The 13828-nt window shown below is 25.1% G+C and overlaps 1 protein-coding gene across 14 annotated transcripts in view; it reads right to left on the bottom strand.

Moving 5' to 3' along the window:
* The window catches only part of LOC129981785 (ankyrin-1-like), a 187332-nt gene that overhangs the window by 27272 nt on the left and 146232 nt on the right, over window positions 1-13828 (bottom strand). For all 14 annotated transcript variants that reach the window (XM_056092795.1, XM_056092791.1, XM_056092792.1 and 11 more), the window contains 10 exons: window positions 11153-11249; window positions 8705-8933; window positions 7846-8088; window positions 7310-7382; window positions 6377-6583; window positions 5422-5550; window positions 3990-4090; window positions 3674-3752; window positions 3506-3556; window positions 2610-2831 (listed from right to left, as the gene is read on the bottom strand). In XM_056092795.1, coding sequence (XP_055948770.1) covers window positions 2610-2831; window positions 3506-3556; window positions 3674-3752; window positions 3990-4090; window positions 5422-5550; window positions 6377-6583; window positions 7310-7382; window positions 7846-8088; window positions 8705-8933; window positions 11153-11249 — 1431 coding nt within the window. The remainder of the gene's footprint in view (window positions 1-2609; window positions 2832-3505; window positions 3557-3673; window positions 3753-3989; window positions 4091-5421; window positions 5551-6376; window positions 6584-7309; window positions 7383-7845; window positions 8089-8704; window positions 8934-11152; window positions 11250-13828) is intronic.

Genomic DNA, 13828 nt, shown 5'->3' with positions numbered 1-13828 from the left:
GCAAAATTTTTTCATACCAAAAAGACAAATGCTAAATCAATGTCGTCTTATAGCTGAATGTTCCCAAGTCATTATAGTAATATATAAAATTACTAATTCTTTGTATTTGTGTGACAAAAATAGAAATAAATTCAAATGTTGATTTACAAAAACATCCTTGCACCTATTATGATATGCGTGTACTCTTAAAGTGTATATACCTATGCATCTACATCTAGAATGCTATGCATATACTCTTAAAATGTTGAAAGACTTGAAAGTTGAATTTGATTCAGTGATAAGAGAATCTTAAGAATTATGTTGTTTAAAAAATTCTACCTGAATAGTACGATAATAATGTGCCCACTTTTTAAACTGTTTTGTTAATTCTTTCATAAACATTATGTAAATCCACTTTAATTGCATAAATCAAAATAGCATATGAAAGAATATATGGTTTGCAAATGAAGTTCCATCAGACACTCAACAATTTTATGAAAAGACATAATGGCATAGAAAAGACATATGGCAGACATAGATAATGACATAAAAAGTTTTTTAATAAAATAGCAATGAATTTCTTGTAACATGCATGATTTATGATTTAATACCATTCATTGAAATGGATTAATAATCTGCAAAAATTTAAGAATACAATGAGTCTCGAAAACCTTGAAGTATCAAATAAAAGGCATGGAGTTATGGCAAAATATAAAACCATATTATATTAATCTAAAAATAAAATTCATGCAAATAATTTCATAATAAAGCTTTAAAATGTGCAAATCCTCATATTTGATCAATTTGCTATGAAACAAAACAGATTTACAAAAACAAATAAATGAATAAATCCTTCAAAGATTTATACTTCAGATTTATATTAAAAAAAAAAAAAAAAAAAAAAAATTCAAAAAGCTGTAATCAAATATTAGAATCTGCCATAATAAAAAATATATATATAATAAACCTTTAAATAAAGAATATTGCATTTTCCACTTAAAATAATAAAACATCAGTGCATGTTTAACACACAATTAAATATTAGATTTATTTTTAAATTAACTTTGATTAAAATCTTTTACTCCAAAATCCAGCTGAAAATCAACTAATTTTTACTTTTTGGTTAATAATAAGTTTAGAAATTATCAAGGAATAACGAAGTTAGTATAAAATAAAGGTGAAAGAATATAATACTGGATTAAACCTTGTGTCTAACAGGCATAAAAATAAAAAGCATGCAAAAGTCCCTAACAATAAAATATATTAATAAATATTTAGAATAGATTTTTCAAGATTAGATGAATAGAACCCGATTTAATAAAAGAACTGTTCAGCCTTTTGCATTAAATAAGTGTACATTAGCATTTTTCAATTAATTTACATCTAAAACATATTGTATTTCCTTCCTGTTTAGTATGAAAACAGAAAACAATAATAAACACATTTTGGATTTAATTGGAGACAAACAGCATAAAACATCATTTTGCAAGTAATTAAAGTTAGGCAGAACAAGTATAAAAAAATGTTGTTATAAATAAATAAAAGCATCAATGTAAAGCAAACCATCTTTTACAGACTGCACTACTTTAAACTGTCATGATTTCATATTTATATATTATATTATAAATTTAAACTTTTTGATTAATAATAAAAGAAATTTAATGTTCTCTTAAGCTTCTAATTGCTTTGTTTAAGATTATCAGATCTATTATCTTAAATTAAAATCAGATGATTACTAAATGCAACAAAAAAGAATTATTATAATAAAAATTGCTAAATAAATAATTTCAGAATAAAAATTTGAAATAAATTTTACCAATCGATGTAATGGTAATCTTTAAGCACAGTAAGAGGAGCATGTAACTGAAGTTAAAGAAGTGAAGAGTTACAGCAAATAAGTGACACGGTAAAAAAAATTTTTTTTTAGCCTTTTAGGGTTTCCTCTAACAGGATTAGATAAATCTGGGAGCTTGCCAAGCCTTCTCTGTTTATTAAGGGCAGAAAGAAAGAACAATAATGCAGCAAAGGAAGAGAAGAACTTGTACTTCAAAACTGCCAAGCAATTTTGACATTAAAATGTTTTCTTTAGCAAGTGAAAATGATTATAATAAAAAATATTACCATTTTTTTTTATCTTTTACCTTATAGGTGGTTTAGAAGGTGAATCAACTTTTTTTTTCACATTTAAAAGTTGGCAAACTTAGCAGTAATTTTGGTATTAAAATATATTATTCTTTCCCATTTTCAGGAGCTAAAAATGATCAGAGGTGAAAAAAAAGAAGAAGAAAAAAACTGCCTTTTTATTTTTGCCCATCTCTCTCTTCTAATCACACACCAGATAGCTTCATTCCTTTATCTAACTTACCATTCCTTGTTGAAATAATAAGAAAGGACAATTGTATTAAGCAATTAAACAGGAGAATACATATTTTTTTTTATTGATTATAAAAGGCAGATGAGCACACAATTTCCCTTTATTTGTCAAAATTTCCATTTTAAAAGTAATTTTGATATTACATTTAGCCTATAAACTTAAGGTAAGACATTTATTTAATACAAGGCTGTACAGTTATGTTTTATTTAATTTTGAAAGGGTGGGAGAAATGAATAATTTTAATTTATATAATCACCTTTCTTTTCCACATGAGTTTCAGTTTGAGATTTATCTTCTAATGAAGATACTTCCATCTCAGCAGTTGCTTCACTAGACAAAGTTGCTGCTGTTAGTTCTGATTTATCATCTTCATGAACACTAGCATCTGAAACTTGGCCATTGCTCATATTTTGAGGACAGGTTTCAGATAAAGCTGAAGGAATATTTTGTACAAGTGTCTCTGGACCTTCTTCAAAACCTATATAAAATAATTTTTATTTGAAATCATAGTAAACAACAACATGTTAATCTATACAACCTAAATTATAATCTTTGCGAAAAGTACAGCAGTTTATGTTTTGAAGAACTAACATGCTTTTTCTCTCTTGAAAAAATATATTGCAAAATATAAATATCAGTTCTTTGGAGGAGGACGGAGTTCTTGAATGAAAGAAAAATAGTTTAAAAACTTTTATTCTTATTGAATAAAATGAATTAATTTTTTAAACAATATATTATTTTAAAATAAAACCTTTCATGTAAGTATTATGCATAAAATTCAACTTTTTTTTATATTCAAATTTCTAATCTTAAAAATTTATCATATAATATTTAAATTAACAATATCAAACTCATCTGAATAGCAATAATATCTTTTATTTGATTCACAAACACTGCAATTTCATACTGTAAAGTAAATTAACTTTTTAACTTATAGTTCAATAATTTTGCCTCAAGTACTTCTTACAGAATTTAAATTAAAATGTTTGTAGATTCATATCAATAAAAGCTATTTTATTATTTGAAACAAATGCTTAAATCAACAATAAAAAGTTTATTTTTCTGAGACATTCATTCTACACAACACTAACATCACCATCATTTGGATGCTTTATTCAATCATAAAATAAAGGAAATGCTTTTGAAACTTACTCTTATTAGCAGAGTGAGAAACAGCTTCAGCAGTTCTTTTAGAAGCTTTGTCTGAAAAATAAAAGCACATTCTCTAATCAAGATTTCATTCCACAGCATTATTTAAATTATGAGATAAATTACTGTTAATAAAATAATGTCTTTATAATCATGATATTTCATGTTTACCTGAATGTCTTGTTTCAGATCTGAAATGACCTTCCTTATCAGAGCTTTCACTACTTGTTTCTGCAGCAGATTCAGCTTCCTGTAAAAATGTTGTAATAATAATAGATAATAAATGAAAAATATAAATGATATTGGGAAATTAATCTAATTGGGAAGAAAAAGCACTCTAACTGTTAATATTTTCGATTATAACAGAAAAGGTAAAAATTCTCAATTTAACAAAACAAAATGACATAAAAATCTTGAGTTTTAATAATCTATTAAAAGAAAGCGCATAAAATAAAAATGTAATTTAAAAAATGTGATTAATTTTTACCTTCATAATATCTTGTTCATCAAAAGTTCCATTAAGAGATGCATCTCTTCTTAATGAAGCATCTCTCGACGAACCTAATTCTTCTTTAAATGTATCAAATCCTTATAAAAAGAAAAAAAGATTTCACTTATTGAAATAGAATATAAAATATTAAGCTACTGTCTTCAATGTGTTTTTAATTAAGATGCAAATTAAATTTAGTATGTTTAAACTCTTTTTATTCAAAAAAGAAGTTAATTTATTTCTTCTTTAATATAGTTCCTAGATATAGATTTTTATTATAATATAAAAAAATATTTTATTATTTATTTATGTTTTCAAACAAGAAAGGAAAAAACAGGTTTAAATTATTAAAAGGGTATTTGGTTCCATAGTAAATAAGTAAACTGAAACAGACTACAAAACAAAATACTCTGATTATCAACAAGTACTTTGTAAACAAGACAAAGTACAATATTTCCAAGCAAATTCTGAATGCTGTACAATTTTATGAAGATATTGCAACAATAATGGTGAGCATTTTGTGCTAATGAAATATCACTTTTAACAAATGTATTGCTATGATTGTGAGGTGATAAGAGTTATTCATTGATTAAACTAGTCATTTCATAATTTTGTTCAAAACTTTTATTTAATGAGCATCATAAATAAATTTCAATATTTTTCTGCAAATTTTGTAATTATATGATTAGTACTAAAACATACATGATGAAGAATATGTCTAAAGAGGATACTAGATTTATCTAACCAAAAAATACAGCAATAAAATGTTAAAAGTTTTGACTTTTGATTATCTATATGAATTTTAATATTTTAATTCATCACATAAAACTTTAATTATACAAAAATTTACTATAAATTAAAACAATACAAATTATCTAAGTATAATCACTACATTAATTGCAGCTTATTTATAGATAAATTTGGTTCCAGCCAGGTTAAATCTACTTGATTATTAGAATAATATTACATACAGGTAAAAATAACAATATCATATTTTCATTGCAGAATTGATGAATATTTCAAATAAAATATGTGTCAATAAATTAAATTGATTTTTTACTTATTAATAATAGAATATAATTGTAACAGAAATTTACGTTGTTTCTATTACAAAAAAATAATTCACCAAAAAAATATAGTTATTAATAGCACAATTTTTTTTTTTCCTCTAATAATGCAAAACCGCCAACATTATTACTCCAATATCTTTAAGTAACTAAATGGCATTCAAAATATGAAACACCATCGCATAGATGTTGTACAATATCTTCTACTAATAGAGCCATTACTAATATTCATTGAAAAGGTTAATAAAAATTAACTACAAAATAAAATGCACTATCATTAATTTATATTACAATGTCCTAATAATTTTAAGTTAGTTTTCTAAACTACAACAAAAAAAGCATTTTATCGAGAAACCTTTTACCTGATTGATCTAAATGTACTTTAGCAACTGCCTTTTCTACATCATCTGTTACCAGTTCAACATTAAACATACACTGATTAACAATATCTTCTCTGTTGATTTTTCTTAGTCCTTTTTCTAGCAAGTTTCCTGCAATAAATTGAAAAAGAAATATTAAAATCAATACCAAAATATTAATAATAAAAAAGAATATTTATGTTAAATACAAAATACCAATTTAATCAAAAGAATAGTATTAAAATTGTGCAGTTAATGAAAATAAATATTTGATTAACAATGGACACAAACTAATCATGGTTTAATAGATCTGATAGTGAAATGAAATGACTATAATAATTTTTTATATTTTTAAAGCCTTTATTTATATTAAAAACAAAGATTTTCACAGATTTATTTAATAAGAATAATGTGAAAATAGTATAGGCAAGATTCTAATAAATTAAATACTTGAATAAAGATTTCAATGGTTGGACAGATATTTCTCTATTTAAATATACACAGAATGTACATAAATAATTATTTTACTTTTTACAAATATACATATACAAAATATATTTATTAAACTAGCAGTATTTTACATATTTCCTGAATATAAAAATAAAAAAATCTCAGTGTTACTATCAGTTAGTGTATTTATTTTTAAACAAATTTCCATAGAAATCTTAATTTAAGATTATGTTATGATTTTTTACTAACCATTATTTGTGTTACCATAAAATGTTCATTAATTAAAATCTTCTTTTGAAAACTTTGTAAAACAAAGCAACAAAATTCTTACTTATATTTATTTCTTACTGAAATATTCCAATCAATTTATTTCTAAGACAGAATTATGAATAAATTCTTCCATAATTTTTCATTATAAAGCTGAGCCCATAATTATACAAAATGTTTCCTTTTAAATTTGCAAAGTAACAGCATACACTTAAAAGAGAAAAATGATAAAGCAACGTACCAGTAGCTTTGCTTCCAGACTTATGCAGCCAGTGTCTTAACATTACAAGTGCCTGTTGGGTTGTATCATTTGGATTTTCAGATCTAATTGAATTGATATCAGATTCTGGTAGATCAAGCTGTAATGCAAGAGGAATCCAGTCATTTCCCAATTCTTTAGCAATGTCTGAAAGTCGTAAATCAGCTCTGTGTATAAGTTCAGGTTTTGCTGTGAAAAAAAATCCCAATTATCCAAATGCATAGATATTTCATATAAATACGAAGAAACAAAATTCATCAATATCATTAAAAAAACAAAAACAATGATAAATTTCAGAAAAATCAGAAAAATTTAAGAAGAAAAACATTATTTTCTTTATGCTTTAAAGTAAAGATATGTTTACATTTATCTACGTAGTTAAGCATAAAAAAAAAAAAAAAAAATCATAGATCTTCTTGAATCAAATATCTTAAAAGACTAAAATCTTGATAATTCATTTAATCTGTTGCAATGATGGCTATAAAATAATTATCAGTCAATTATCCATTGACTATTACTTCATATAAATACAATAAAAAAAAAGTAATTTCATAATTTTCTCTGCTTTCTAATAATTTGTCATATAATTTACAATTTGGATAAAGAAAAAATATTAGATATATGTTTCTAAAACAATTAAGTAATTTCACTACTTGCATATAGATATTAAAATAAGCACTTTCATTAAGTAGGTAATTTTCAATTAATGAGAACATTTTGTCAATTCAAAACACTGATCTACAGAAAAGGGAGAGAGAAACTCTAAACTATCTCCAAAGATGATGAAATTAAACAAATTATTATACACTATGCTTTTTTAAAAACAGACTAATCCTTTTAAGAAGACAAAGATATATAAGAAAAAACAAAATCTCACTAATAAAATTTCCATAATGTATTAAATATATTACTGACCTAAACTTGTTTCTTGAACGAATCCATATTTCTTCTCTAATGTTACTAATTCTGATACAGGTGTGAGATCCGGCTACAAGGAATTAATAAATGAATTATAAGATAATTAACAACATATAAAACACAAATTTATTAATAAAATAATGATTCCCAATTGGGAAAAAAGTGGAAAATTAAAATGAACTTGAGAATATCAGAACTAGGCAATTAAATATGATACGAGTTCTATAGCTTTTTTAGCATTATTAAAATAGAATAATATCAACAGTTTTACACTATAAGCTTAAATAATACCCTAAGAAATAATACAAATTTTATACATAAAAGTATAAAATACTATTACTTATAAAATATGACAAACTGTATTAATATGGTTTAAAATTCAATGAATGTTAAAAAAAGAAAAAAAATCACTTTTTTTTAAAAAAAAAAACTAAAAGATGAGGATACAAAAGAAAAAGCTTTTCAAAAAGGCACTTAAATCAAATGAACGAAAATTCCTAATAATGCTTTGAAAACATAAGTACAACTATTACCTCTGGTAATACTATGTTAAGATTACAAATAGGTGTCTGAGGAGGTTCTCCACGGCCAACTCTTGGTTCTCGCATAAATGCCACCCTTCCCATGGGTTCTTGATGTGTGTCTTTTACGCGAATTGTGAATGGTAATCTGTTTTCTCTGAAGGCTTGGAATGTGAAACTTAATTGCTCTCCTGACTTTGTGACTGGGACAAGATTACCAGCAAATTCAAGGTATTGCAGCTTTCCTTCCAAAACCTAAGTAAGAACATACATTACTAACTATTATCATTATTCAAATTTATAAATAAATATTTAATTTCATATACAGCTTTTTGTTTCAAAAATTTATATATAGGTATACACTAATTTCAATGAGAAGGAATTATACATTAACAATATAAAAATGAATAAATGGTTAATTTAGTAATTTTGTTATCACTACATGAATTATCTTCATAAAATTTTTAAACATTGGTAATTCACAATATTCTAAGTAGTCTAATAATACAACTATTGTTAAACTACATAGAATGATTTTTTCAAAATCTGTTTCTTCTAATTTTTTTAAAAAAGAGTGCCAATATTGATTGAAAATATAAAATTTATTATTTCCTAGATAACATACTTTCTGATTATTGTTCAGAAAAATTATAATTTTTGAAAAATGTATGATTTGAATTCTAACTAATCACTTTGCATTTGATTGTAAAACAGTCAAATAAAGATTAAACAATTCATAGTAAAAGTTTATATGAATGTAAAAATAAAAATTACTTATTAGCATTAAATATGTAAATATACATTTTCTGCCTTTCATTTATAAACAAAATTTTCAAGGACAATCTAAGTTTGAAAAAGATACATTGCATACCTCCACATCTCTACTTTTTGCTACTTCTGTGAAGTGTTCCTGAGATTCAAGAGTTTTATCTTCTTTATCATCTGTCATGCAAAATACTCGTAATTGGGCTTCTAAAGGATCACGTCTTTTTGCAAACACCACGAACTTTGCCATAAAGGGAACATGAATGGCTTCACGGTAAAGTTCGGTAGCAAACTTAGTTGCTTCGTTTACTTGGCGACAATCCATAAGCCAAAATCTGTAGAAATAAAAATATATTTCATTTATTATTTCAGAAATCTTTTTTGAAAAATAGTTTATAAGCAACGCCAAAACATTTGTAAATACATTATCAAGACATATGAAGTTTAAATAAATGACTTTACAAACATTAAAAAATAAAAAAATATTATTCAAAATATTTTCTAAATTACTATATTTGTTAGTAAACACAATACTCTATGCTAACATTTAATATGAATAATTTGAATTTAGTAAAGGTTATTTACAGTTTTAATGTATTCACCACTTTCCAAAAACAGATTTTAATGCACATTATAGAATTTTCTTTTACAAATAGTTTGCATAAAAGAAAATAGAATTAATCAAGTAATGCACATTTAACAATGAATCACTTAAAATTGTTCACAAATTAAATTTTACTATGAAATTAAGCTAATACTATAGAGTTTGATATTAAATATATGAAAAGGATTTTTTTTAAAAATCAATCATCGCATCATAATTCTATCACTCTACGAAACACTGCATTGCTACGTGAAGGGATGGGACTATTCAAACAGAAAGCAGACAAAAATATCACAAATGAAAACAGAATTCATGTACTCAAGAAGTTTAATGAAAAACTGCAAAAACAAAAACATAAAACATTTTGAAAATGTTATTCACAATCTATGAAATAGGAATCCTATGCAGAGTAGAATTTTCCCAATTATACCAAAAATTCCTGGACAGAAGCAACCAAAATTACTTCAACAGGAGAGTACTGTAATTCAAACAACAAATTTCTTAATGATGTCAAAAAGAGAGTTATCTAACAATATTTTGATATTTCTAGAAAAAGTAATCAAAGTATAGTAAACAGAGAAAGATAAGGTCAAACTACAGGACTATCTTTTCTGATCCACTGTTAGTCAAATATTTAAGAAGAGGGTCACAAACAATGACGAGCTAAATGTGAAATGAACAAATATGACACACTACAAGGACAAATAATATTCCGAGATCAAATGTACTGATGAAATAGGCTATCAATCTTTAATACTTGAAACAAAATGAATAAGCACACAAAAGGTTGCTTATCATTCAAAAATTGAGGCATTTTTTACTCTAAAAACATTAAGTACCAGCCTCCTACTGATCAGATAAAAAAAAGGGGGTATAATAAAATGGCAAAATGCAATGCCAGTATTGAAAATCTATTTCAAAGCAACTCTACACTGTTCTACAAGCTTGACACATAATCTGATTTTTTTTATTTCTTTTCTCTCCCCCCCCCCATTGTATGCACATCATATTGCAGAGCAACACTGATGCTAGAAAGGAGACTTAACAGCATTCAAGTGCAGAAATTATTACACACACAAAGGTGCAATGTTTTTCATAAGAATTCTCCAGGCTATATGGTGAGAAATTCTGACCTTGTACACTTGGAGTGGTGAACTATGTATGATTCTAGCCCATTTACATCTAAACCAGTCATTTCCATTTCATGAAAATTTTGTAGCAGGAGCTTTTTTATAAATTCTTTGCTGAAAGTGTACAAAGATCTTGTGCATGTAATCCATTACTGGAATATGGATCATTCAAATATGCTTCTTGCACAGAATTAGGTAGCTAGTTCTCTAAATTCCACAATCTTGTATACTAGATGCTTATTGACAAGCTCACCATTCACAGTGTGTAATTAAAGCACTTTAATTCATAAAGGTCATCTAAATCAGACTTTATTAAATCAATAAATTAGAATCAGTAATGCATTCTACCTAACTGATGATTTTTCATTTTTTTTCTATGTAGTTTGCTATGAGCAGATTTCTTGTGTAATTGTGTATTTCCTCTACAGATGAAGGATAATGTAATCAACATAATACTTAATAAAATAGGTTTTTTTTCCAGCTGGTGTAATATATATATATATATAAATTACTTAAATAAAACATAATTTTCTGTTTACAGTTCAGTGAAAGAAATGCAGTTTCAAAAAATTTTCAGACTTTTAAAAAACATTTAATAAGCAAATACTTACTGATTAAAAGAATTAAAATTTAAGTGATTTTATATTTTTATTTCTAACAATAGAGCTGAACTGCTATTCATTTTTTTGTAAAATGGAAAAGCATTTATACAACTCCTAATTCAACCTGATATATTTCCCAATCATCTTTTCACACGAAAAGAATGAATAACAAAATAATTTAAATAGAATGGTTTTAAATTTTTATTTAAATAACATACCTCGCTGATACAGTGGTTGTAAAAGAAACACAGTCGTTCACAAATGTCAGGGGAGTTGAACCAGTAACGTCTTCCCATTGGGCTTTAGTGGTTCCACCTTAATAAAATGCAAAGCAAGAAATTCACATACAGACACCATTTATGTAACAAACTGCACCATTTTAAAATTTTATCTATACTTATAAGACATCCAATTTTAAATGAATAGAAACAAACAAGAATCAAAAATACTTTCTTCTCTAACTTTTCTTAAATATTTTAATACACAAGACATTTAAAAAGCAGTCAGGCATACTATTTAAACATTTAATATGTCCATTCAAAAGCACTTCTGCTAAATGCTATAGAAATTCATTTCAAATTAATATGCAAATATAAAATAAGAAATATAATATGATAATCACAAAATAAAAATACAATTGAAATCCAATATTATACTTAAACTTTAATTAATGTTAAAGAAATCTAAAATTTCTCTCGTACTACTAAACAATTCTATCATTTTAATTAAGAGTACTTTAAAGTTCTGAATAAAACAATGTTGGGAGCTTTTCAAACTTGTGCAACACTAATCAATTGTCAATTTTTGATTAATGCTCTAGACATAAGTGTATGCTCTAAGGTTAGAAATAAAATTAAAATAAAGATATTGTAAAACCTCAATAATCCAGACATTTATTAACTGATATCTTTATTTATATTAGAAAACTAAGCTTTTAAAAAAAATTTCAGAAAAAAGTGTCAAAATTAGCAATGGAGCTACAGGATACTACGGTTTATAAAAAGATCCTTAATGAGAGGCGATTCTTCAGAATTCGGAAAGACAGGGAAAAAAGCGATTAAATTTTATTCTTAAGTGCTTCGATAGTGATTTCAGAAAATTCCATGCATTTTATTATTAATGTTGGGATAAATGGATAATATTTATCCCAACCTTGGACATTATTTATTCCTCAATTGATAGGAATAAATAATGAGATTTTGGCAAAAAATATTTCCTGTATACCACGACACAAGATAATTTTGGCAAGAAACGTCAATCCACATGAATATAAATACTCCTATTAAATTTCTTATGCAACCATACTTCTTAACTTTAAGATAACTATTAGATGAAAAAGCTAGATATTTTCCAATAAAAAGCCCCTTAGAAAAAAAATTAATAAAAACTACAAAGTTCAACAAAAATCACAATAAAAGAATGTTTTCATATCAAATATGGTATTACATAGAAATATAAATAAGGTAACTATTGGAGGTTTCCATAGAGTTGTGGAAAGTCAACTCATAATTTTGAATAATATTCAACAGCTAACAATTACTTCAAATATATTTGCAATTTTAAATTACGCATATGCATTGATATAATGACAAAAAGCATTCATGTATCTAATATTTGATAATGCAATAACAATATAAACCTTTCTTTATGCTCTAAAGTTTGATTGAGCTGTTTTCTTTATTTACCTTTATTTAAACACAAATTGCTATCTTTGTAATAATTTTAAAGTTCAGATGGAGGAGAAAAGGAAAACTAACATAATTAATTGTCTATAAGTTACCATAAAAAGTTAATAATGACATTAAATATATAAACATAAAATAACAGCAATATATTCAACAATTTAAATCACAACTTATATCATTAAATATACATTTAAAAAACAGTATGCATTTTTTATGAACAAATAAGTATTTACACAGATGAAGGAAGCATAGAGCAAGCAGCAAAGTAGAAATGAAGCATATTATAACAGAAAAAAGACAAATAGTCAGAAGCCAAGAAAGACTACAAATAAGAAAACAGAAAACTTTACCTACATCGAATAATTTATATTAATTTTATATTTATTTTCAAAAATATTTATATTTAAATATTTTTGAACCAAAGAAATTTATGAATATTTTAACAACCATCAGATGAACGTAGGTAAAATAGAAAGAAACTGTAAACTCTTGAGCAGAACATTTAAAATTCAGTAAGATAAACTCTAATAAATAACATGACAGAATTATGCTATGTTTCAAATATCAGCTTTATATTTTATTTTACATTAGATTTTATTTTAAAATTAAATTAGAACTTATAATTTATAACAAATAATTTTTAGTGATTTGCATTTCTGTTACTACAGAAGGATATTAAAAGCAGTAATATAAATAGGAAGTAGACATTAGAGGAATTAATTTTTATAACAATAATAAATTATATTCTTTAACATATATTTCTTAAATTAATCAGTGACATAATGTTCTTTAAAGGCATTCTGGAAATTATCCAATTCCCAAATTTAAAAGCTCAATGCATATTAATTGCAGTTTCCCTTTTTTTTTGCAAGTGATTATTAGTTAAGATGTTAAGGTTTTGTCACAAAATTATGAGTTATTGAAAATTGGAAAAAAATATTAATTATTTTAAGTAAGAAAAAAAATTAATGTATCCTTGTACTTCAGATAGATGTTTTTAAAAAAGCACCACAGCAGAATAATCAAGTATCTACACTTACTTCATTTCTAACAAGGAACTCTAGAAGGAGGTTTCTCCATTAAAATCACAATTTCAGGAAGTAGAAGATTACTCATTCAAATTACTCTTGAAATCAAAAAGTTATTTCAAAAATAAGAGTGACTAAAAGATTTATAAAAATACAAATAAACAGTTAACATGACTAGCAA

The sequence above is a fragment of the Argiope bruennichi genome, chromosome 8, assembly GCF_947563725.1.
Source record: "Argiope bruennichi chromosome 8, qqArgBrue1.1, whole genome shotgun sequence".
NCBI classification, from domain to species: Eukaryota; Metazoa; Arthropoda; class Arachnida; order Araneae; family Araneidae; genus Argiope; species Argiope bruennichi.
The sequence above is the reverse complement of the archived record's forward strand: the minus strand, read 5'-3'. Positions and strand labels throughout refer to the sequence as shown.